General features: G+C 42.6%; 1 protein-coding gene and 1 long non-coding RNA gene across 2 annotated transcripts in view; both read right to left on the minus strand.

The window, feature by feature from the left end:
* Nucleotides 1–851: 851 nt before the first annotated feature.
* LOC117770470 lies at nucleotides 852–1500 on the minus strand. The gene is made up of 3 exons (XR_004615396.1): nucleotides 1213–1500; nucleotides 1007–1048; nucleotides 852–920 (listed from the first exon to the last, which is right to left on the minus strand). It is a non-coding gene; the product is annotated as an uncharacterized LOC117770470 (long non-coding RNA).
* Nucleotides 1501–8765: 7265 nt separating this feature from the next.
* trim71 (tripartite motif containing 71, E3 ubiquitin protein ligase) overlaps nucleotides 8766–25519 on the minus strand; it is a 33375-nt gene continuing 16621 nt past the window's right edge. The window contains exons 2-7 of the mRNA XM_034599967.1: nucleotides 24465–24632; nucleotides 20042–20176; nucleotides 15084–15326; nucleotides 14302–14799; nucleotides 13894–14034; nucleotides 8766–13664 (exon numbers count right to left, since the gene is read on the minus strand). Of these exons, the coding sequence (XP_034455858.1) occupies nucleotides 13092–13664; nucleotides 13894–14034; nucleotides 14302–14799; nucleotides 15084–15326; nucleotides 20042–20176; nucleotides 24465–24632 (1758 nt within the window). The 3' untranslated portion in view covers nucleotides 8766–13091. The remainder of the gene's footprint in view (nucleotides 13665–13893; nucleotides 14035–14301; nucleotides 14800–15083; nucleotides 15327–20041; nucleotides 20177–24464; nucleotides 24633–25519) is intronic.

Below are 25519 nucleotides of genomic sequence, written 5' to 3' on the forward strand. Positions count from 1 at the left end.
GACTCCCGATCGATCAGCGATCTCTGAGCCAATGGCCCCGTGTTTGCTGTACTTGATATTGACTGAATCAATATCCCAGCAGAGCCACCCCTGCTCCTTATCTCCCTATCAGATGACTTTTAAATGTTGTGCACACATCATTCAGCTCAGTGTGGTGTTTGTCTGCACCGGGACTTCAAACTTATCCACGTGTCCCATAGGTCACTGCTCCACGCCAACAGGATCCACGGACACTGAAAAATAAATCAGCTCCCTCATTCTATTGATGCAACTTTTAAAAGCCTGAATTAAGTCATTTACTCAAGTCTTTATGAGCATTGAAGAGAAAAACCTTCCAAACGTGCCAGTTTCTGATCAAATCTCTGGCAGCTGTTCATGCTCCTCGAGTGGCAGTTTTTCTTCTTTTCAGCTCAACTGAACTATTTTATCGCTGACCTTATGGAAACTGAAAATCTGTTCATTCACTTATTAGAATTTACAGCGTGTGACAGATTGTTGTTGGGTCCTCACTTAATGGGCCATCGTGTCTGCAGTTATAAATGTAAATGAGGCATGAGTAAAGGGTTTATTACTCAACATGTGTACCTGTAAATGTTAATATGTAGTTAATACACAGTAAGAGTCATTCCACAGGAATAAACACCCACCAAATGTAAACCTCACGCAACTTATTGTTTCTGCTAAATAAAGTATAACTAAATTATGAATTACCTGTTGATTTTTTAACCTTTATAAAGTGTGACCTGTGTGGATTAATCGACCACATTCATAAATACATTCAACTTTACCAATGTCTGTTACTTGAACTTTGGATAATTCAACTTGCCTGCGATCGCTCAAAATGATGCTGCTGAAGTTTCAGCCTTGACGAGCGGATCTGTCATCGCACAAGATGACTAAGGCCTGTGTTCTGACTGGCGCTGAATGAAATGGGCCAGTCTTAGTCAATCAGAGCCTCAGCAAAGCATTTGCGCCCCGACATGAAACAAACTTTGATGCGCTTCACCACTGGGTCTTCTGCTGTCGTCAGAGAGGAGGAAACGCTTTCCTTCAAACAGAAAAATCTATGAATGAGTGGGAGATAAAGAGAAGAGAACACAAGGAGGACGGACATGCAGATAAGAAATAGGGGGTGCCGCGGGGAGGGATGGTGGGTGATGTGGAGTACGTTTCAGATGTTTGATCCCTGTTTATGTGTGTGTGTGCACTGACCTCATACTGTGTCATCATGGGAAGTCTGTAGTTGGCACGTAAAGAGAAGCTCAGCTCCCTCTGGCTGCTTCCATTTGTGGCACAGTTGTGAGAAAGAAAGAGCGCGATACCCAGACAGACGAGGGGGAATGAATAAATAATAGGATTATTGTATTGACAGCGGCACACCTGGTTATGCTTGACTAACTTCGCTGAGGTTTATGTAACAAACAAGAGGAGTTAGCAGACGTCAAATTGGCTGCTTCAGCTGTGAGACGCCGACACGTAGAGAAATAAAACCAGTCTCTGGAGAGAAAGGAAGGAAAACACCAAAAAAACAACAGATCAATACACATCTACATAAAGGCCATATCGATATTTGGGTAACAAGCTATTGGATGACATACTGCTTTAGAACGAGTGTGTGTGTGTTTTGCAGGTATTACTCATGTCATGGGGACCTAAATCTTTCACATTATTGGAGACTTGTCTTTCTTATCGGGTAAAAAAGCAATCCCCCAACTCAAAAGAATGTTTCAAGGGTCAGGTTTAGGTTTAGGTTTTGGTTTAGGTTTTGGGTTAGGTTTTGGGTTAGGGTTGGGGTTAGGTTTGGGGTTAGGGTTAAGGTTTAGCTTAGCTTTAGAAATTACATTTCCTAGAAGAGCTAGGATTAGAGTCTTCCTCACGTCCTCTCTGGGTATTTCTCTCGAACGTACACATGACAGAACACATTTCTGGACAGGAGCAGGATGTATCTCATGTGCAGGACATGTGGTGATCCAGTCGGTCTTGTTTTGCTGGGAGGATGCATGAGACAGACGGGTCATTTTCGCCAGCGCACACAGCGCCCAGAACAGAGCAGAGGTCAGTGAGCTCTCACATGGCTCCATCTTGCATCTGTCACTTTGTATGTCATCAGTCCCCTGCCTGCTATAATGGCTTGGTCAGGTGTGTGTGTCTCTAACGAAACTCCTGCGATGCATGATGACGAAGTAGATCGGTGGTCAGCCTCAACAAGCATGAGGTTACAAGGCCACAGCGGGTCTATAATCCTATCACTGGATTGCATTCCCCCCACATTATTCACATTGAATCACATTCTGCCTGACGATGCTGCTACACTGAGGTTGCCATGACTCCCTGACAGGAAGGGAAGAAGATAAAGATGTCATGATCCAATTCGTCTGTGGAAGAAATTAATCAGAGGACGTTAGGCAATGCGATGGCTATAAGTAACCACAGCTGCTTCGTCATCCAAATTCACCTGTCCTCTCCTCTTCTGGGGGGGGGTTCACCAAAAAAAAAAAAAAAAAAAAATCAATGCTTGTGTCGCAAAATGAAGTATGACTCAGCGTGTCACCTTGATCTGTCTCGGCAGAAAAGTGGGTATCATCTTTAGAGTTTAGTCAATCGACCTCATTGGCTGTAGGTGTACGCTGGATGACGTGGGGGGGTGTGATGTGACCGTCTCTGAGACTTGTAAACTGCTTTAAGAGTAAGTGATCTCGTCTGTATCTGATATGAAGGAAGTTTTACTGCAGTTTTAGGTGTTTCGGTATTTCTATGCTGACAAGATTGCGATTATAGGTAAAAACAAAAAAAAGAACGAAACAACAGAATACATAGAAAATGGTGATGTGGTAAAGACGGGGTACATGAACAGTATGTTGTCTTTTGGGCTTGTTGCAGCTCCGGAGAATAAACAACTGCTATGTTGCAAGACATAAGGACGATTCAACACCTTGTCTTCAGCTCCCTGCAGAGCTGAATCTGTCCCTACATGTCACAGCTCATGTTCATGGTGTGACAACAGGCATGAAAGAGGCATCAGAAAAAAATGACACAACCCACATTAAGCTGGGAGGGGAATGCAACAATAACATGACACTGAGTGAGCGCCAGATGATAGAATAAGTAAAATGACCACAAACAAACTGCCGAGGCTTGAATTATTTTGGCTCCAGTAACCAAAAAGTTGCTTTCCATGTCTTCACTTTGTGCATCTTGTTATTTTTCTGGGCGAAAACGCCTCATTATCTCATGTGCAAGCTTGTTTTCTGCTTGTCTCCATGATGAGACAGAGCGTAAACATCTTTTGGCTGCGAGTTGGAGTCAATACGCTTGAAAATTCTTTGAAGAGTGTGAAATACAAGATAAAATCAATGTCTCTCTCTCTTTCTGTTTCCCTCGCTCTGCTGCTGCAGCTGCTCCACATCTGCCTCCTCCTCTTTGCCTCTTCTCTCTGACTACCCCCCCCCCCCCCCCCCCCCCCCAACTCTGAATGGCCACTGGTTCTCCTCAGGACCAGGGAGGCAATGGATGTGAAGACGCCTCGAGGGGGCAGCGTTCTCGTCGGAGTCTCGTCTACGTCACTACCCTCCGTCACCTCGACGTCAAGACTACATCAGCTGCCCACTCGGAGAGGGGGTCGGTCAAACCCGCCTACGCCTCTGTATCACAGGTTAATGTTGGAACAACCGATGAATGTCCTCGGTCCTCTCTGCCGCGCTCAGAGGAAACTCTCAGTTTAGAAAAAGTAGTAAACTCAGCTTGTATCTTGAAAGTATACCTGTAGTGGTATTTTCTCCAAGATGCAGAGAAAATAAATTATAGTGGAAAAAACAACTGTTTAAATAAATTGAGAAATTATAAAACTTTTTTAGGGTTCTTATATTCAGTTTGACTTGGGTTTACATGTATGTAAATTTGTGTATTTAACCATACACAATCATCTTTGAGAAAAAATATATTTGACGTGTTCTTAAACCTTTTAGTTTGGTCAATTCTCCATATACCAACAATACTACAGTCAGCCACCGGGGGGCGACCAAGACACTTTGGCTTTACTTTTGGGACCTGTCATGTCGTCCATCTTTGTTATAAACATTAATAGTCAATTCATTAAAAATGAATCAATAATAATGTTTTGAGAATGTAAATTTCACGAAATAGGTGTGAGTCTGTTCTCTGTTCTCAGTGGAAACAACCAAAGTAAAACCTGAAATATGTAATTTCCTCTTCACGGGAGGTTATGTGTTCAGTTTTTAATTCAGATCCAGGGGCTTTCTTTCACTTTCTTTAACATTGTGAAACAGGGCATTTTCCAACATTTTCCTTAATTTCTCTGAGAGTAATTCATGGATCTTGATGAACATAATCACACATAATGTTTAGGGGAATGATAATTATGATAATTATGAGCAGATCTAATTAAAAAACGTGCGGTTTCATGTGGGGACCGTTGGGCCTCGACGAAGGTATGAGCCATTCTTGGCTACTCTTTGATGGCCGAGGGTAAATGATGCTCTCAGGTGATTCTGGCAGCGAGTTTGTGAAACAATTTGGATCTGATGTTCTCTGTGCTGCCTTCTCAGCCTGCTGCAACTAATTGGATCCTCTGAGAGCCACGCAGGGAACACATGCACTACACACGGACACACACACACACACACACCAACAGAGGACCTCCCAGCCATCTGCTGGGGGCTCACAGTTCCAGGTGCACCTTTGCTCCTGCTCTCCCCACTCAGGAGACGTGTGACGCCCCACCAGTCTGCTGTTGGGTTTGATCAGAGACGCTGCGTCGTGTCTTGTCGCTGTAATCTCGCAAAACCCGCAGGTCACGACTCATGTGTACGTTTTCGCCACTCAGCTTTACACTCTCATCCCGTCCTCCTCTTGATCGGATTAAGACGCATTAATGTATTGTACCACAGATCAGCCCACAGTGTTTCTCCCAGGGTGGATGGGAAATGTAGCACTGCTGACATCAAGTTGTAGAGGCAGGGAACTACACCTGAGTCAGGGCTTCATCGTGATGATTCAACTGCAGCTCACTGGATAGTAAAAGATGCTAAATACAGACAGGTAGCTGCTGTAACACACATTCTGAGCACCGCAGGGAAAACACAGGCTGATTAATATTTACTTTGATACTTGTGTTCAGTGTAGCTGTTACAGTGTTGCAGACCTGCCTTACTGGTGCACTTCACTGGAACAGGCCATCATTCCATTGAATGTGTCATACCTGTGCTCAGGAGGCCATTTATTCAATCTAACCGGTATACGTACTCAGTGATTGGTTGTGAACTGTCAGAGAGCCGTCATGTTGCAGTGGAGCGGTGGGGGGGTGAAAGCTTGGGGTCTGGCAGACTGAGGTGTCGGAGTGGATGGTGGGTGAGTGAGAACTCAGCAGCTCTGGATGTTCAGACGAGGGTTCCGAGAGACGGACCACACAGGGTCAGCTTCCTCTTCTATAATCTTACATGAGAAATATCCACACCAGAACCCTTTGTCCATCCAGATTTTAGAGAGACCTGTATTTTTTTTACACCTGGATGCAACCAGAAGTTAGATATCAAAGGATAATAAAGGTGAACTGCAAATTGAAAGCTGAAGCCGCAGAGTGAAGCTGTGATTCAGTCGACCTGCACACACCGACCCACGACATTAAACTCTGACAGCACGCTCTGTTTCTGACATTTTTGTAAAACACTTTCTAATGCACTGATTCTCTGGGTTTAGGGTTCATCCAAAAACGTGAAGAAAATGTTTAACCTGCTCGTCTCTGCAGCACAGACACTGTCTGTAGGCTCCAGACTTGTCAGGTGGACGGACCCATCACTCGGCGATGATATACAGAATTTAGAATGGTGCATGACCAGCACATGAACAAAGTTAGTTTTGTTTGACGATGACATTGCTTCTCTTCTTTTTAGTCGAGACATTACAAGCCCTGTCTACCAGTAGAGTCTATGAAGGCTTGATTAGCCCTCCGGGGGCCCCAGGGCAAAGATGACCTGCTGGGCCCCTATTAACCTCTGTCCCTCACACACTGTGCTGGGGGGGGGGGGACACACTATAATCTCAGAATATAAGATATGTGACCACACAATTGAAACAGTGTATTTATCAAAACCTTTTGAAGACAGATAGTGTGCAGCAATATTCTGTGTGAAATCATAATGTCAAATAGCTGTTGGGAAGTTCAAGTATAGAGTTGAACTTACAGAAACACAGTGTAACCAAGCTGGAAGATTACATTTGGGATAAATTATTTGGTCATATATATGTAAAATATGTTCTGTTCTCTTATTTCTACTTCAATCTATTTCTTGCACCTCGTGACCCTTAAAATGTCCATGACAGAAAGGTGAATTGGAAAGTCTGACATGTTGCATAGGTCAGTTTGTGTCATTAGTCCTTTTCATGATGAAAGGAATTCTCAGCAGATGCTTCAGTTTTGAAGAAATCGTCGACGGAAACTTGAGAAAGAAACTTTTCTCCGGCGTTTTAATGAACATAGATAAATGATGTGTGCTTTATGTGGAAGCTGCTGGTTTGGACCAATTCAAACATCACTCTAGGTGATATTGGGAAGATACAGTGGGGCCACAACGTGTTTGTTTCACGCTTGTACGGTAAATCTATGAATTCACATCAACTCTTGGATTAAACATATTATACTAGAAATCGCTGCACTTTACTTGTATTGTGCTAATGATAGGTTCAATGTACAGTTTTCTCGTGCCTGTCAGGCTTGATTACCAAGTGGGAAAAGCAGCAGAGTGAGTCCTGCATGAAGAGAAGCACTGTGCCAGCATCCAGTTTTAATATCTTGTTGCTTGTGTTAGGCTCTTTGATGCATAGATAATACATGAATGAATAACCTTGGGCGGGATGTGGGGGTCATCAATCAGGGTCCATCAGTAAACCTCAGCAGGTTTATATACACACACACACACACAACACCATGATATTCTTTAAACGGATCTCATGACGAAGACAGAATGCGTGTAAATTATATGTTTTATAGAAATTAAGCAATTTAGATATTCAGCCTTAATCAGATCAATAATTATTCACTTTTTCCACCAGACAAGGAAATTCACTTTCCTTTTCACAATTATGGCCCGTTTTAGAGGCTCTGCTCCATCAGTGTTGTAGCAGTCCCCCACCACGTGAGGGCGCAGTAGAGCCATGGGATTTAAATTACCTTGTAATGTTTATCTGCAGACCTATTGGTTCAAAGTTAAATAGTTCTGAGCTTAGATTTTCTAATAAATCAAAGATTATTTATACACTATTTCAATTGTTTTGAAAGTAGCTACTTGAGATAATGACAGAGAATTTTTTTTTCAAATGTTTCCTTTTCCCCCCCAAATATCTAATGTTAAAACCCTGTCATTGAACAGGAGGACACCATCTCAGGATTTTTTTAATATAAAAGTTAAATTAATTTTTTTCCTTGAAATTTAAGAAAATTAAAAAAAACACGTTTCTCAAATAAAATTTAAGTCGTATAGGCGGATGGAAGCCAAGAGCAGTTAATAAAGTTTAAGAACTTTCAGGTTTTGAGGTTGTATATACACATCTAGCATCTCTGGATTATCCCACACCCACACAGGGAAACAAACCCCTCACATCTGAGCGTTTAACCCATAGAGTGGTGCTTTCTCTGTATTCTTCCATTTACCTCACCCACATGGCTGTTTCTTGAATCACAGTAAGTTGCACAATGAATTCTCACTTCCTTCTCCCAGTAGTGACTGTGTTAAGTAACTGAGGGGGAACATACACAGGGGTGCACACACAGTATTACTAAACATTCTACAAGTGAGGGCAGCAAGAAACACAAATAAATCAATTTTATTTCATATTCGTGAAGTTTCAGGGCTAAGAAAGAAACACTCAATTTGAAGTCAAAGAAATACAACTTTATTTAAGTGTAAACAAAAAAAACTGCATAGGAAATGTTTAAAGTCCACAGAGTACAGAGAGAGCAGCAGGTGGCCAATATATTATTGTCTCCTTTGCCTTATTTAGACTGAAGACCTGACATGTGCACTTCCACTCAGCACAACGTGTGTGTGTGTGTTCAGGGAGGGGAGGTGGACTGGAAAATACACACACACATGGTTTTGACTGGTAGACATATGGAAAGTCACACACAATCACACAGGGACACACACACACGGCGGCATGGATGAGGAAGCACCAGCAGCCCCCTTCTAAACTCAGCTGGCCACACTGGCCCGCCCTGCCTCTTGGACTGTGAGGAGGATACATTCAGTGGATCTCTGCTCAGACAACACAGATGCAGCGCACAAACACAGCGACCACTCCGCACACACCAGGCTGCTGGGAGAACAGGACACAACGGGAACAACGAGAGTGTGGACAAGCTGCTGTCGTCCCCTCGAGCCAAACGTCCCCCCAGACAGGCTGGTTTTTATTAATGAACACGATGCTGCATGTTCCTCTATAATCACATGATTCCAACATCTACTCATAATAGTATTGCTGGTGTGGAAAATTTGCAACAAATCTTAGAGCGGAGTATTTTTTTCTGAATGCGGTCTCTGTTCAGTCTTATAAGGCTTCCAGCAGCTGGTTGTAGGGAGTGAGCATCAACAAGATCCCATTTAACCCTTTTCTTCACAAAATACATTCTAAAAGGGCCAATGAGCATCAAGTGGTGTGAAGTATTTGTACTTTCTTGTAAAATGAAAAACAAAAATTGGCAACAAAAAAAAAAAGAAGATTAATCAGGGGAAACTAATTGAAAGAATTCATTTTTCAGATTGACAAGTAATTTGTTTTCATAATATGTAAATGGACACAAAAGAATCAGACTAGTACTGAGAGGTCATAATAAGGGGGGGGGAATAAGTCACTACATCACTACGGGACACGTTTCAATGAGACACCTGCAGAGCAGGGCTGCTGAGAACTACCTGAGTTTTATTTTTTCCTTTCTAAATTTTCAAACCTTTTTTTTTTTTTTTTTCTCTTTCTTTCTCTCTCTCTCTCTCTTTTTCCAATACACAATCATTAAAAGGAGGGCTACGACCTTGAACACGTCACTTGGTGCACCTTTGCCTTTTTCCCCCTCGCTCTTTAAGCCGTGAGAGGCAAAATATAAAATGGTGGACAAAAACCACAGGCGCCCGATCAAAAAAAGCAGGAGTGGAGTGCAGTCAACCAATCACATGCTCCGCAGCCATCGCCACACTTCCTGGACTTTTATAAAAGATGAGGAGGGGAGCTGATAGTTTGTACTGGAGAGTCCTAGTTGCTTCTCACATGACAGCGAGAGTTCCCATTACTAGATCAACGCACAAAATGGCTGCCTTCTGGATTCATCATTGTTGGAAAGGTAAATCTACACTCGGCAGGAAGCTTTCAGAGCCTCCGTACAATACAGAGCTCGAGTGTGAAAGGACTATATGTTCATTCATCCATATTCCGCATTTAGAAGGGAGTTAAAGGAAATGAAGCACTAGTGTTTGAGGGGCAGACCAGCCTTCTGCATTCATCTCAAAACTCTGCCTCTGCTGCTGCTTAGGAATTGAGGCGTGGCTGGCTGAACAGGTTGTGCTCTGCAGAGCCTCTAGAGAACAGGAAATACAATCTCCAAGGTCAAAGGTTAATTCCATCCAAAGCAATAGCAACACACACATCTTTGGGTATATATTTTGGTAAAATCATCCCAATAGTCAGCTTCCCACCCCATCTGAGTTTTTCAACACCTATCTGAGAGACGTCAGGATAATACAAGGACTTTTTAAAGCATGCAACAAAATGAAAAACAAAATAAAGGTTTAAAATACTTTTTTTTTTCTCTGTAAGAGTGAAGACCTAAAGATCTTAAAGATAGAATTCTGCAATCTTAATTAAAAACTGATGCAACATGAATGAACACTTCACTGAATAACACTGAAAAGCAAAAAAACTAATCTTACTGGTGAAACTAGGTGTTGGGTTCAGAGCAGCAGGGTCTCTCGACTGGAACTGGATCCCCATCAATGTGCTAATAGCTCGACTTAAATAACAATCCAGCCTGTGTAAATCCTCTGACGTGTTTGTTTACAACAGTCAGAGGTTGAGTTCAGACTTGTCTCCAAGTCCTCAACATGCATCACCAAGCATTTTACAGTCCAAGCTGAAATATTGGTTAATTGTGCTGAAATTAGAGGTCGTGGTTGTGCATTTTAAGTTCTTAACGCTTTAAAAGAGGCAGTTTCCTCTTCCCCTCACGTCTTGTACACAGTAACAAAATACAAATGTAATCTGCATGTTCTTCATCATCATCATGATGAGCTAAAGATAAACGGGGCCCAGCCCTCTTAAGCGCATCCAGTCAGGAGAGCGAGGATTGGTCCTCGGGTGTTCTGATTTTACATTTGTATCTATGATATAATGGTCCAGTGACATTTGTCGTGTGGTCCAAATGCCAGCCCTGTTTGGCACAGAAGTCTCCCGGATCATTTTGGCACAACGCTTCCATCTGAAATATTTGGTTTCTTGGTGATAAAAAGGCAGAGTTTTACCAGGCATTTTACAGTAGATTCGACAAACCAAAAGCTGTTCAGGGCTGCCAGGTGGAGTGATGAACATAACACAAGTTTTAATTGGGACTCGGAACAGTACCATGATCTTTGGTCCTAGAGCTATGAGACATGTACTGCACTGTAACACAAGACGATTCAAAGAATGAGGTATATTTGTAATGCATAAATATCTGACGAGGTATGCTTAAATAAAGAGCAAAAATGAGGTATTCAGAATGAGTGTAACAAGTTGAGGTATTTGAATGTTTAAATGCACAGTAGCTATGAGTGACACATTTGAGGTATTCAGGAGTTGAGGTATACAAGAGGAGGTTCAACGAGTGTTAAGGGAAAAGGATATCTGAGATATGAGGATGTAAATCCTGATCATGTGCACACAGGCCCACCCCTCAGAGGCGAGAGCCGGTCAGTGACTCTTTTCATGGGTCCCAGGATTCTGTGCCAGGCTAAGGAAGTGGCTAACAGAACCTTAATTGTCTTAGTGCTTCCAGCGAGACACAGAGGGTAAGGGGATTCAAAACCCCACAATGCTTTCACAACAAAGAGTTAGAATCTATTTGTTTCTATGGAAATTAGAGGGGGATATAAAGGCTAATGAAAGATGCTACTTTGAGCCCACAGGCCGTCTAAAACTAATAAAACAGGGGCATCATTTGATGGCTGATGCGATAAATGCGAGGGAAGAAAGGGGTTCTCTTTGGTGCAGTTCTCCTCAGTCCTGTACTCGAACATCTCTGCAAACGGACGACAAGGGTCTTCTTTTCAAACCCTGCCTCAAACAGCGAGGGTCTTGGTCTCTGCAGGATGTGCAAGTACTCATGCACAATAAACTTTGACCCAAGTACACTTTATCCATCTAAGCCTAACATGGACAGTTCTATGAACTCACCTCTGAGTTTTGTGAACTTTAGACTTCCCAGCAACAATGATTATTCAAGAAAATGTTTTTAAAGGGGAGGATTCATTTATTAAATAGCTAAATCTACAGTTGGCCAATGTGCAGAAATTCTAACTTTGGTTGACTACAATATTTGGTCTTTAGACCTTCATCTTTAGAGGAATCCGTCAACTAGCGCTGAATCTGGAGATGTCTTCACAGTTCCAGACATCAATAAATAGGGCAGGGCTTCACGATGGTGCCCTCCTCATTCGACTGGACTACAGGCCCCAGGAGCCAAAGAGAGGTGGCTTTCAACCACTATCTGAATCCAGAGGATTGTAATGTTAGCTGTGATTTGATGTCATTAATGTCCTCTGGACGGCCAAATTAGATTTCTTCATCTGAGGCTTTTGTTACACAGCATGCCTCATCAAAACGGTGTCATTCAATAATATGATTAAATCTCTATGTTAAGATCACTAATAGATCCAGATCTTGGAAGATTTTTCTCCAAAATCCTTTGGTGGGTCCTCGCTTTCGGAGGAGACGCTGCTCTCCTTGCATACGAGTCTTTGCATCCTCGTTGTTCATGCAACTGTCTGGAGAGCACAGGTTGTCTTACTTTATCAAAACCAGAATTCATCCAGTCTTACAAGACACGGTTGGGGTGGGGCGGTGTATGGATGCTAAAACTATTTGGGTAATTTTATTACAGGGCTTATTTTGGGGATCTCAGGGATCATTTTGAAGATGCTTCCCGAAACTCAATATTCTCGTGAATCAATAAAGTAGCAAGTAAAGCTAGAGGGAGAGCCTGAAAAGTACTGATCATTCTAATCAGTCCTACAACGACCTGAGCTAATTTTGATTCTATCAAGTTTGGCATCGCTTCTCACACTCTTCGGCTATCATGACACAACAAACTCCACAGAGAGACAAGGATTAATGCATAAGCGAAAAATGAACAAGCCTAAAACATGAAAAGGACACTACTGTACCCTAATTTCCCCTCCAAGCGAAGCCGTCTAATGACAATAAATCATGCAGCCTCTACAGTGGTCTGAGTATTGTCTCAGCAACAACATTCAGGAGGTTCACTTTAACTCATATTTCAAAATGCACAGCAAGAATTCCATTAATCCTGTGCAAATATCAACTGAAGAGTCTATTCTTTTTTTGTCTCTCTTAAATAACAAACTATAGAGTTAGACTTTTCTTCTTTGTAAAACTTCACGGACTAAAACCTCTGCTCAGTGACTATGAGTACATTCATAAAGAGCTAAATGAGGTAGGTGTGGAGCAGAGGGTGTAAGATTTCAAGAAAAGTGAGAAATTCCCTGAGATGGATACGTAAGGAGAGCTTACAGAAAGAATAGAGAGCAGTTGAGAGCGACGAAGGGAAATATGGCTCTGTCTACTGATTATCAATTTGTAGAGGTCCCCTTTGTCATACAAACCACAGATATCTGATTTATAATAATATCAATGCAAATGAAAAAAAAAAAAATATCTATAGTTTTATTTCCCCTTCATTTCAACATGCTCTCAATCCTCTCTGAGCTCTCCTCCTGTTGTGACAGTTGATTCATTCCCTCGCCTCCATTTCCTTCATTGAAAAAGCTGCAAGGACAAACGGGGTGAGAGAATGCAAAAATAAACTCTTTTTTTTAGAATTTGAGAATGCGATTATTTCCAAAGTCAACAACCACAATGACTCCGTCAGGCGTTACAGCCACACCGGAGGGGCGATCCATCTGTCCAAAGCCGCTCCCCTGTGTGCCAAATTTGCATAAGAAGTTTCCATTGGGCTCAAACACTTGGACTCTGTGGTTGCGGGAGTCGGCCACGATGATGCGGTTCTCCTGGTCCACGGCGACACCCTGGGGCCGCAGGAACTGCCCGTTCCCTGTGCCCTCGGAGCCCAGAAAGCGAGCCGACTGGCAGTCAGGCCGGATGACCAGGAGCCGGTGGTTGTTGAAGTCGGTCACCACCAGGTGGTCTTCGTGGTTAAAGGCCACTCCTCTGGGAGAGTCAAAGTGTTTCCACAGGGCCCCTTCAAAGCCGTACTTGTTGAGGAAGGACCCGTCGGCGGCGAAGAGCTGCACGCGGTGGTTCCTGGTGTCGGAGACCAGGATCTTACCCTCAGAGTTGACAGCCACATCCCAGGGATAATTGAACTGCCCATTCTTGGTACCCTTTTCCCCAAACTTGAGCAGGAACTGGCCCTCAAAAGTAAACACCTGTCAGACAAAGCAAATGTCTTAGAGTCCAACATGTTTATATGTCGAGGGGAGGGAGAGTAAGCAGGAGGAGCTGTGTGTTTACACATGTATAGAACATGGGTTTAAAAATGTTCAGAGGCTAACACAATTCTAGTCTTTTGTTTTCATGCAACTTTCCTGTGGACCTGGGACATTCAGACACATACATGATTTGTGTTGATCCAAGTTTTTTTAGGGGTTTTCATACCTGTACACGGTGATTGTCCTTATCAGCCACAATGATTCGTCTCTGACTGTCACAAGCAACCCCAGCTGGACGATCAAACTGACCAGGCCGAGAACCCAGAGAGCCAAACTTATGGTGGAAGGCGCCACAAGGCTTGAATATCTGGAGAGGGAAGAACAAAATCTTTGATTTTCTTATGATGTTACATTGCAGCCCTAACTTGTGTTTTGGGGAAACTAGAATTAGCGTACTGTGGTTGTATGTGTCCGCCAACCAGTGCAGATTCCGGGAACATATCTCTACATACTTCTTTATTACAGATTCATATAAGGTCACTGTGACCTTTGACCACTGAAACGTAATCACTTCTTTTAGAGAAACCAATTCACTATCCATATTTGATTAATAAGACAACTGATCAAGCCGTACCTGTACACGGTTGTTGCTGCGATCAGCCACCACCACGTAGCCCTCCTTGTCCACGCTGATGCCCCAGGGACGACAGAGCTGACCGTCTCCTTCCCCCTCACACCCGAAGGATGCGACTTGTGAACCCAGAGACCCATAGCTGCGCCCCGACTTCACGATCACCTTAAAGGGGCTGCCCTGGATGTGCTGGTTACACACCAGCACTGAAACGAGGAGCTCCCCTTCACACTTGGGCACGTAGCTGACGGTGTATGAGCCATTCTGGTGGTCTGTTACCTCTGCTGCAGACAGGTTACCATCGCCAACTGACATGACTATTGAAGACACCGTGTCCCCGCCGGAGAGACGTGGCTCGCCATCATGGTCATATCCAATCACAGTAAAGGAGGCAGGCTTGCCACGAAGCGCACTCTTCAGACCCTCACCGTGGGCTTTGGTGACCGGGGCAAAGGCTCCACTACTGATCAGTCCCATGGACTGGGTGGCTATGTACAGAGCCTGTGGGAACCATGATGGAATAAGTTCAGTTGTTTTCTTTTTCTTAAATAGTATACTGATAAACTCAAAGCAGATGAATGCCTTGTCTACATTACAGAAGAATACACAGAAACAACATGAGGCTCAAATGTAGAGGGAAAGTGAGTTTTACAAAATATCCACATTAGTGTGGACAGGGTGTTAAATTATCATTTGTCATAAAAATTATATTAAAAGAGGAAATGTAAATATAATATGTAGTGAAACCCATCTAAAGGCCACACTGATTCAGCTTGAGTGCTTACCTGGTCTGGAGGAGTAAACATGAAGCGGTCGTCCTCTTGCGGCTGAAGCAGGCCCCTGAGGGCCTTGAGCTCATGGATCTGGGTGAGCATTCGCTCCCTAGCCAGCAGCACGTCGAGGTGGTGGCCCTCATCCAGCACCTGGCTGACCGCGGCTATGGTGCTGTCCAACTTGGTCAGACTCTGGTGCAGCTTCTCCACTTGCAGGTACAGAGACTTGGCCTTCACCTGACGGATCTTCTCTACCTGCAGGGAGACAGGGCACATCACGAAGATGGTTTAGTTTACCAAATAGCAGGAAAACGCACATGACAATGGTGCTTTATTGATCTGCGATGGTTAAGTATGATGTTTTTCACCCAAATCACCGACACAACTTTAATGTATCTATTCTCGGGCTGCAATTAATGATAATTTGAATCATCTATTAATCTATCGATTACTTTCTTGATTAATCGATTAGTTGTTTGGTTCACAATGGTAAAAAATGCTGATCTGTGTTTACCAAACTCCAAGATGACCTCCTAAAATGTCTTGTTTTGTCCAAAAACCAAAGAAACAGGAAATATTCACATTTGAAAAGCTGGAAATTTGGAAATTTTCAGATTTATACTGTCAAAAACCTGGCTGACCTCATTTGAAACCACTTCTTTGATTATATTCATTTTATTTACTTAAAATTGAATTTGGAGTTACACAGACATGAAGTCTCCTGGACCCTGTCACTGCATATTCGTCACAGCAAGTCTGTCCACAGGATGGCAGCAATGTGCTGACCACACCAAGTCTGCTGGATATTCAGGAGGATGATGAAGAAGAAAAGTGCCTGACATGCATGTAGTTGATGCACAGTAACTTAACCAATCCAGTAACAGGTAGGTTTGGTTGAGGATAAGTGGGATAGAAGAATAGGTAACTGACACAGCACACATGGGAAATTGTATCTTATATATCTCTTAGTTAAATTAATTGCAACTGTCAGTTTTTGACAAGATGTATGCATTGCTGTTTGTCAACTCTGCATCACACATAACATGTAATCTTGAATTTCTATAAGTGCCCAAAAGAACCTGAGATTGAGTAAAAAAATGATACTAGCAGGAATTATTCGCTTCATTATAATAAAAGAACAGAGGGCCAACCGTCACTTAACCATGACACATTTGTGTTATGGTGAGAAGGCAGATAAAGTTACAGTAGAGTCAGTGAGAATAAAGCATTAAAGAGGGTGGCAGAACCTGAGGAGCAGAAATTGTGCTCTTACTTAGTCTCACCTAACAGAAAGAGTTGGACACAATAGGCTGACTGGCTTTATGGTTCTAACTTTGAAAGAGACAAAGAGCCTCAAAGAGAGGGGTCTATTGTTAATCCCTGGGATGAGTGGAAGTGCAATTTGCATCTGTGAGACTAGAGTTACACTTTATAGTCACTGAAGACAAAGACTCGAGTTAGGCTTTTGATGGACACGACTAGTTTTAGCTCCTCTGTTGAAACACCCATTGGTAGAGTTGGTATGTATTTCAGCGCAACACCCAGACAGAGAGAGAGAGAGGGAGGAACAACTGGGGGAAATGTCTGGACAATGGGGTCCGAACTTTCTTGGGAGTTTGCCTTTCACATATGAAGAATGCAGCAGGAGATTCTTCAGTCTCCAGCACAAAAACCTCTGGATGTTCAAGTGAGGGTTAGCCTCTAGGTAGAGCATGCAGGAGGCAGGACATGCCGTATAAATTCCGCTGTGGAGATCCCAAGTTTTGCACACATACACCCCCTTCCGCAAGATTTCCGCAGATTATACAGAGTTCTGTGTGTTCCTGAAAGCAGCCCTACCTAGACTCCCGCTCACTGTTTTCAAGTCTCATGTTATACCAGTGAGTCACATTTGGTGCCTTTACCACCGTCTCAGAGTCATGAATCTCCCTCTAGCTGGTTGACTCAGGGCTGAGTCACTGCGAAGAACCTTCCTGGATTCAGTTTCTGTCTTCCCGTCAGTGCAGGTGACCAACGCAGAGGCTAGCAGTGCAGGAAACACTAGTGGCCTAATTTGAATTTGATGACTTGTATGATTCAGGACTTGTCAGCTCAACCTGCATGCTTCCCACACTCGAGGCAAGGTAAACAGGGGAGCAAAGCAGCTCACAGGAGGTAGTGTGTAAGCAAGGTGATGAAAAGTGTGTTGATAAAGTGTGCCACAGTGCCAAAACAACCAAACTCATTTATACTGGAAAAATTACCTCAGATAGTTAACTTTCCACATATTGTCAGTTTTATTATTAAATTGAGGTTATGAGGTTTAATAAATTATTTTCATTACCCATTAAGCTGTTTTATCCCCTAAAACAGTGCTGAATGCAGATCACAATTTTGAGTCCAACTCTTTGATAAATACCTTAAAAATAACTAATCAATTGACGACAATTAAGTTTGTTATTGTGTCAATGTTTTGATAACTGAAATACATACTTCCACTGCACAAAATAACACAAGCAGTAGTAAGCCAACAGCTAAATTCTATAAACAGATTCTGCATGTGAATATACAGAATCTGTAGCCGAGGGATACGATTTTGGAGCCTTCTGGTTTCTGTTACGGTTCAAAGGTGAACAGTCCATGTGGAGGCATTGACTGAAATACATCTGCTTTTTATTTTATCTGCAATCAGATAGCTGTTAATAGAGATTAGGCAAAACGCAAAAAAAATTGCTCGACCTGTGTGATAAAAGAATATTGAGTCTGTAAAATGTGTAGACCGAACAGAAGGGTTTTCAGAGTCGCTGGAAGCCGCAGAATATTGGCCATTGCACTCAAAAGCTAAAATATCATCAGGCGATAGCCAATGGGCTCTGAGATTGACCAACAGCTAGACAGACTTGTAACAGCTCTATAAATACTGTATGATAATCACACACCATAGAAAAGCACCTCTCCATTTCACATGCAGCTTTCATCAGCAACAACTGGTGTTTCTGAAATTCTCAAAATCGTTCATCAAGTGTCGTAAGAATACCCAGATAGTAATCAGGAAAAAAAACTAAACCAAAAATGAACAGAACTCACATCCACTGCGTCAATTGACTTACATACCAGAGCAAAGCATCTTAATTCATTAAATGTGTAATGCTTCTTTGAGTCAGTGGGTTATGTTGCAGGAAAGAAATAAAAAAAAAGTGTGTGTGTGTGTGTGTGTGTGTGTGTGTGTGTGTGTGTGTGTGTGTGTGTGTGTGTGTGTGTGTGTGTGTGTGTGTGTGTGTGTGTGTGTGTGTGTGTGTGTGTGTGTGTGTGTGTGTGTGTGTGTGTGTGTGTGTGTGTGTGTGTGTGTGTGTGTGTGTGTGTGTGTGTGTGTGTGTGTGTGTGTGTGTGTGTGTGTGTGTGAGGGATAAAAGAGTCCTGTAGTGGTGTAAAAAGGATTAAAGAGGGAACATGGGTAAGTGAAAACCTTCTATGTGACACTTTGACCTGCACATATGCACACACACCGAGCAGTAGTAAGATCTGAGACGCAGGTCACCTTTTACAATGTCACCAAACCTGCTCTGAGGGGAAGCGGGGAAATAAGAGCATGGTGTGCTGGTGGGTGTTCGTTTAAATTTAAGTTTATGATCCGCCCGGACCAAGGCAACAAATTTGCACATGTACATAAATGTGCAAATGGACGACATAGGCCCAATCCCATTTCACCCCTTCGCCCTACCCCTTGTTTTCGAGGGTTATCTTGCCCCTTGAAACAGATTCAGAAGTTTAGTGGTTGAAATTGGTCTTGGGTCAGCACTTCAAGAAGCCTTTACATCATCAGTATCCTGAACACTTGCCCCTCCATCCCAGCAAGAATCGGGACACCCTACCCCTACACTGGAATGCGCAAAACTGAGAGGTAGGGCTAAGGGGTAGGGAGAATGGGTGAAATGGGATTGGGCCTTAATATCTGGTTTCAGCTACTTATCATATGAGGGGGATCTTGTACTTGTATGCCTGTGTTTCTGTTACAGATCTGACTGGTACAATGGTATTCGTGTAGTACGGTGTCCTTTTTAATGACATTTTATGTCGTTATACATTTATTACCTGAGGGTGAGGGATTTGGAGGCACGTGAAGGGCCTCAGGGATGAAGGCTCTTTCTTTCACACAGAAACCCCTCTCAGGGTAACTTTATACCTGAGAGGCCCTTTCAGAGGGTTTCTGAAGTGCAAGCTGCAGAATAAACTAAGTTTATGAGCTAGATCCAGGGTTTTGTTTAAATAAGTATAATTAACCAATCTGAACAAGTACACTACAAGGCACTTTTCCATTGGTAAAGACCACCAATAAAGCCCCCTGACTTCTGTCGGCAATGGGAATAGATACAATCAACATTCACTCTCGGGTCACTCTCTGCCGTTTAAACACAGGTTTTTATCGGCTCCAGCATGGTAACATCACACCCAGGTGAACACACCAATTACTGCTTCCTTTATTTTGGCAGTCTAGACACTGAAGATGTACTTTTTCTGCCTGTCGCTATGATGCTCATGGATCTAGTTATAAAAAACATGCGTATACCTGCTAAAATTTGGTGTGAAAGTAGTATAAGCTTACCATATCACATGTCTACAGTACATTCACATTACAGAGGTATAGTTTCTGGTGCAGGTTGCTCAAATGTGAACTTAGGTATGGATGCAAATAGCTAGGTGTGGGTAAAGAGGAATACAATTTTTAGTATCACAAAAATATAAATACAAAATAAAAAAGGTAGAGTTTTTCTTATTCAGAAAATATTAATTTACTCCATTAATGTGTCTTTCACGGGCAGTAATACTTTCAACAAAGACCGAATGAGAGTGCTACAACAACAGTACTCTTTTCAACAGGACAGTTCATGAGCACCTGAGTGACAAGTAGAAAAAAAACACTTTAACTGTTCATTATGGCCAATTGGGCCACAGGGACCAGACCAGAACAAGACAGAAACTGTAAAACTCACCTTCCACAGTAGTTCACACTCCCTCTCCTCCAGCGCTTTCTTGTGTCTCAGGACGAGTGCCTTCACCTCAGTCTGCACCACCTTTGCCTTTATCTCCACTTGCTCTGCCATGGCCTGGACCTTCTCCATGCTTAGCTGGAAAAACAAAAACACAATGATGTGAGCTTAATGATGAGGTACAAAATCAGATGAGGCAAGACAGAGAAACGGCTGGGGGGGGGGTTCCCAGTGGAAAAAATACCCCCCCCAAAAAAACAGTAACATGTGGTGATGAACCAAGACACATGAACTCTCACTCTGCAGTGGGACAGAGGGCAACATAGGAATATCTAAATGCTCAAACAAAGCACTGCCTGGTCTGTTTTATGGCTCAGGTGGGATAACACATGACCTCGAGAAACAGGATGCAGAGCATCAGGAAACATTAAAAGAAAGGACACTATATTTGTCATCTTCCTGGCAAGTGAATGCAACAACATTTGCTTGGGTTTTGTCATCTATTCAATTCTCACATTTGGCGGCTCCTAAGACAAGGGAAAAGGAAACGTGGGCCAGGAATAGGAAGTCAATTCACAGTGCACAAAATGGTACAGCTTCCTACTGAATTGAGTCATCACTCTCGTATTTACAATTTAAATATTTTTAAGCATAAAGAGCAGGGCACATAGCACATATCCAACCTTAGTAACCTCCACTAAGAAGGTCAAGTTTTTATCTGCGTTTATTTGTCTGTTATTAGCAGGATTACACAAAAACTCCTGGATTGATTACCATGAAATTTGATGGAGGGATGTGGAATGAGTTAGAGAGGAACCCATTAAAGTTTGGTTCAGATCTGGATCAGGGGGTGGATCCAGGTTTTTTTCCCCCACTTTCTTTAACATTGTGACTTAGGGTGTTTTTTGACATTTTCATTCATTTGAATGAATAAAAATCTGGTTTGTTTAGGGAATTGATATTAAGGATTTTGTGCAAATAAAATCTGGATCTAATAAATATAAATGTGGTTTCATAAGGAGACCATTGGGCCGTGGCGGAGGTATGCAAGTGCTATTCTACTATAATTTTAGTTTCAAATGTCACTAGAATTATGCATTGAAAAGTGTCAAGAGTTAATTTTAATAACGTAGATTCCTAGTCTTTATTATAACTAAATATTTACTACTTAAATCAAACTACTTAAACTTTCAATGAATTGAAACCAATACTGAGGTGACGTATTATCAACAATATCCAGTCATTTTTGGTCTTGTAGTTAAAGTTGAGACTATGTGCTGAACAGGGGTCTCTTTTTTTATCCAATGACAGGATGGTATTGGATAATTAAACTTGGTTTACAATGAAAAGAGGACACCTTTGTAATTATAGGAACTGAAAAGCAACTGTATGATTTGAACCTAAACATTATACTTTAGACAGCTTTACTTTTGACAACCAACAATTTAAGCTAAATGCACATTTTTCTCTTTGTCTCCCCTTCCCTCCTCCCCCAGTGTTTTATCTGGCTTTTCCTCTGGCGTTTTCTGGGAGGTCACAGGGTGAACTGGACCTCACAGGGACATAGGGGAGGTAGGATAAGGCTTCCTTTGTGATATCGGCCGCAGGGGTCAAAGGTCGGCTAAACCTCTACAGGTCATGATCTGCAACTGATGTCTTAAGACACATACTGCCCACCCCCACAGCAGCCTGGCAAGAACAAAGCCTGGCAGCAGGGTTCTTTTTTCTTACACCAGGCCTTTTCAGGCTGGCAGCTAAAGGGTCAACTAAATCAAGCCCCCAGAGAGGGAATAGCAGGGAGGGAATCCTTGAGGAAGCAGGGGGAAAACTTTTCAAAATTGGGAGAAGTAGATTGTGTGAAATGTAAAAGCCACAACCTTTCTCCAGTTGTTTTTGTTTATTGTAAAAAAATTTGGTTCAAAATTTGTTTTTTTATTGATTTTTCTTTCTTCCTCCCTGTATCTTTGTCTTAAATTTTTTTATAACTTCCCATCCCTTGCTCCAGCTCAAACTTTGATTTTCACACTTTGTTTTCTGTCCTCTTCTGTCTGCTTTTTGGGCCTGTGATCTCCCTCTCCCCCTTAGTGTCGCAATCTTCTCTGCTTCCGTCTTTCCCTCAACATTTCCAGGAGAGTACAGCTTGGAACACAAAGAGGGTCAAACTGCCCAATCGGGCTGCAGAGAAAAGACCTCCAGCCAACCAGCAGGTCAGTCCAGGGTCAGAGGTCAGGGAAGATAATGGGTGTGGAGTGGGCAAAAATGTCCGACCTCAGGGGACAGGGTTGTGTGTGTGTGTGTGTGTCTGTTTGTGTGAGAGTGTTTACATATTATCTGGCGTCAGCACTTAACTACGGTGGTGACCTGGGACAAAAATGGACAAACATTCACCTAACACCACAAGGTCTTGCCAGATGGTAGGCAGTGTTTCCTTTGACTCTGCTGCATGTATCCTAGTGCTTTTCATTCATATGTTGACGTCTGGCATTTGAACTACAGCCAGAAGAAAACTTGTTTAGAAAGAAATATCCTCCTTATTCTGTAAAGTTTTTTAATAGGTTGTTAGTCTGTTTGTATTGGAGGCAATAGGTTTTTCTACATTTTGTATTATTTTTGTTCACCAAGACACTACAAATGCTAATTACTATATATATATATATGCCAATATATCATATTGGTCAGGCTCTAGTTTAATCCCTGATGTCTGATGTATTTTTGAATTTGAAGCCATGACATAATTATCCATCCATTAAGGAACAAAGTTTGGGTCACTCATTGAGAAGTCAGAGAAAGGTGAGGCTGGACATCTGCTGAGGAGATAGTACATGTCATCATGTCACATGACAACAACTAGTGTTTCATGTTTCAGTCAAGTCTTAACCAAGGTCATGACACTGCCTTACCTTCCAGGCAAAGCAGGCAAACCTGGTGTGAATGATTTACCCCTGTCCCTCTGCACATGCATCTCTTTTAAACCCCTTGTTTTAAACATAAGGCTACAGCCAAAGAGTATTTAAATGTTGTTATTGTTTGGTTCTTAAAGTGAAAGTTTCAGTCCTTACTATATTGTAGGATTCACAATGTTTTATTTGTCCATTGCCTCACCGGAGTAACAGGCTAACAGTTGTAGGAGTTGTTGCTCTTACAAAGTCAGCAAAGTGCAGTACAATTTTGCTTTAAAAAAAAGCTATAGCTTTGATTGATAGGACAATACCCCTCAATGTAGTACAAGTCACAGCTTATTTCCCCTATAATTCTAAATATCCTCACCTCATTATTAACTTATTATTTCTGTTTGTACTGTAGTTCAATTTTTAAAATGTAAAAAAGACAGTGACAAGGCAGGGAAAATCAGAAACTCCTGACATTCATGAAGCCACTGTAATGATCATCACAAAATGATTGCAATTAACTTTAACTGTCAAATGACAAATTCTTATTATCAATTGTTTCAGAACTATTTGAATGCGTTTCCCTGATGTCAGTGCCGGTGAATGCATCTCACTTGGTGCTTAATGAGCTAACAGGCACAACAAGCTTGTAATTAAAGTGTTTGTGAACCCTCTCATCTGCTCTTCACTGCTGCATTTGTCACTATATGAGCCTGGATCTTAGGGGGGGGGAGAAGAAAGCTGCTACCACCCCATCTATAATTACGTAAATGAAGAGAGGAGGTGGTGTGTGTGTGTGTGTGTGTTTGTGTGGGGGTGAGAGTAAGAGGCAGAGGGGTGTCGTGAGGGAGTGAGTGAATTGGTGAGGGAGTGAAGAGGGGGAGGGCAAAGTGTTCCACATCTTAAAAAAGAGGAGGGGAATTTTCCTTTCTCTAAAATCCTTTAAATGCCTCATCTAACCTCCCCCATCCTCCTCTACACTCCTCCTCCCCTTTGACCTTCAGCCCTGCCCCCGCCAGACCTCACCCCATGTGACCCACCCCCTTTAAGGGCCAGATGGACACCTCTGACCCCAGGCTTCCCAGCAGCTCAGGACTGGTCAGTCTCAAACATAGTCAAGCTGATCATCTCTAATAGCAGATCGAGGGAGGATGGAGAGACACAGCTGCTCTCTCCAGCATCTTGTCGCCGTTTGCAGGAGACAGATGAGTGGGGATCTGTGTGGTTTGATCTTTATATTAGACCTCAGAGAATTGTGCAGGAGAGAACTTGGCTGTGTTGAGCTACAACTTAAATCAGTTTGACCTATTTGAGTCCAACAGAATGACTCAAGACAATGATTAAGAACATTTGGTCTTGTTTCCTTGTATTGGTCGATTTTCCACATTTTGCTACTAATGCTAATGAACCTACATCCTGATTTATTTTATGGTCTTGGTCCCGGACTTTAAGGTTAAAACAAACAAAAAATCTAAGTGAATAAATGATAATTTTCCAAATGTTACCACTGTGAATGAGTCTCTGTGTCCCTGCCTCACCTGCACAGCCTGTCGTCCTTGTTCTGCATCTGCCAGCAGCTGGATGGTGATGGCTCTGCAGTCCTGCACGGCGTCTTGCAGGTAAACAAAGGTGTGGCCCATGTGACGGCCCACACTGCACTCCCTGCAGATAGGCACCGAGCAGGTTTCGCAGAAGAACAGGAACACCTGGAGAAAACGGAGAGATGGAGATAGCAATTAAATTTTGTTTTCACACTGTACAAGCTGAAACTGCTCCTGCTGTCATGACCAAACAGGGGGAAAAAATGGTGCAGAACACAACTCCCATTGGACTTCATATGCTCTAGAAATTAACAAACTTAATCAATTGAGATGTGTGATGCACATACAACTCACTGCTCATAGGTTTTTATACATGAAAACAACTACTGAGCATATGTGTATAGGAGATTCGGCAATGGGCACATTCACAACAACAAAAATGTTGTGTTCGGGCGAGGGGTGGCGCAGCACGCAGGAGGATGGACGTAATGTATACGTTTCACTACAGAGATCACATGTACTTGTTTGTGGCAAATTGACACTATGGTCGGCCCGTATAACCAAAAGCTACCGAATATTTCTAAGTTGACATCTTAATTGAGGTTCTCTTCATTTATGGCTCCTCTTTTGTATTTTGAGAAATTTGTATTATTTTCGTTTGTTCTTTCTGTTTTGCGTTCATCCCGTGTTATATACATCAACATGCAGTGAATCCTCCAGATAACCTCCTGCTGTATTCATCATCCCACGTCTTCATGTGAGACGATGCACGTGCTGAAGGAAAGCTTGTGTTTTACTGCTGCGAATCACAGCAGGTTGATAAATAAAACTGGCATGGTAAATACATTAATCACAAAGTTACATGTCCCTCTCTCTCTCTCACACACACGCACACAGCTAATTAATGAGAAAAGACAATGAATGGTACACAAGTCATCCATATGCATGCGTTACCAGGGAGGATCATAAAAGGCATCAACACCCCAGAGAGCTCCTCTCTTCCAAACCACAGGACCAGAAGACGCTAGGAGGGACTAGAGGCCACCAAAACT

This window comes from Hippoglossus hippoglossus, chromosome 11 (genome assembly GCF_009819705.1).
Source record: "Hippoglossus hippoglossus isolate fHipHip1 chromosome 11, fHipHip1.pri, whole genome shotgun sequence".
Taxonomy (NCBI): domain Eukaryota; kingdom Metazoa; phylum Chordata; class Actinopteri; order Pleuronectiformes; family Pleuronectidae; genus Hippoglossus; species Hippoglossus hippoglossus.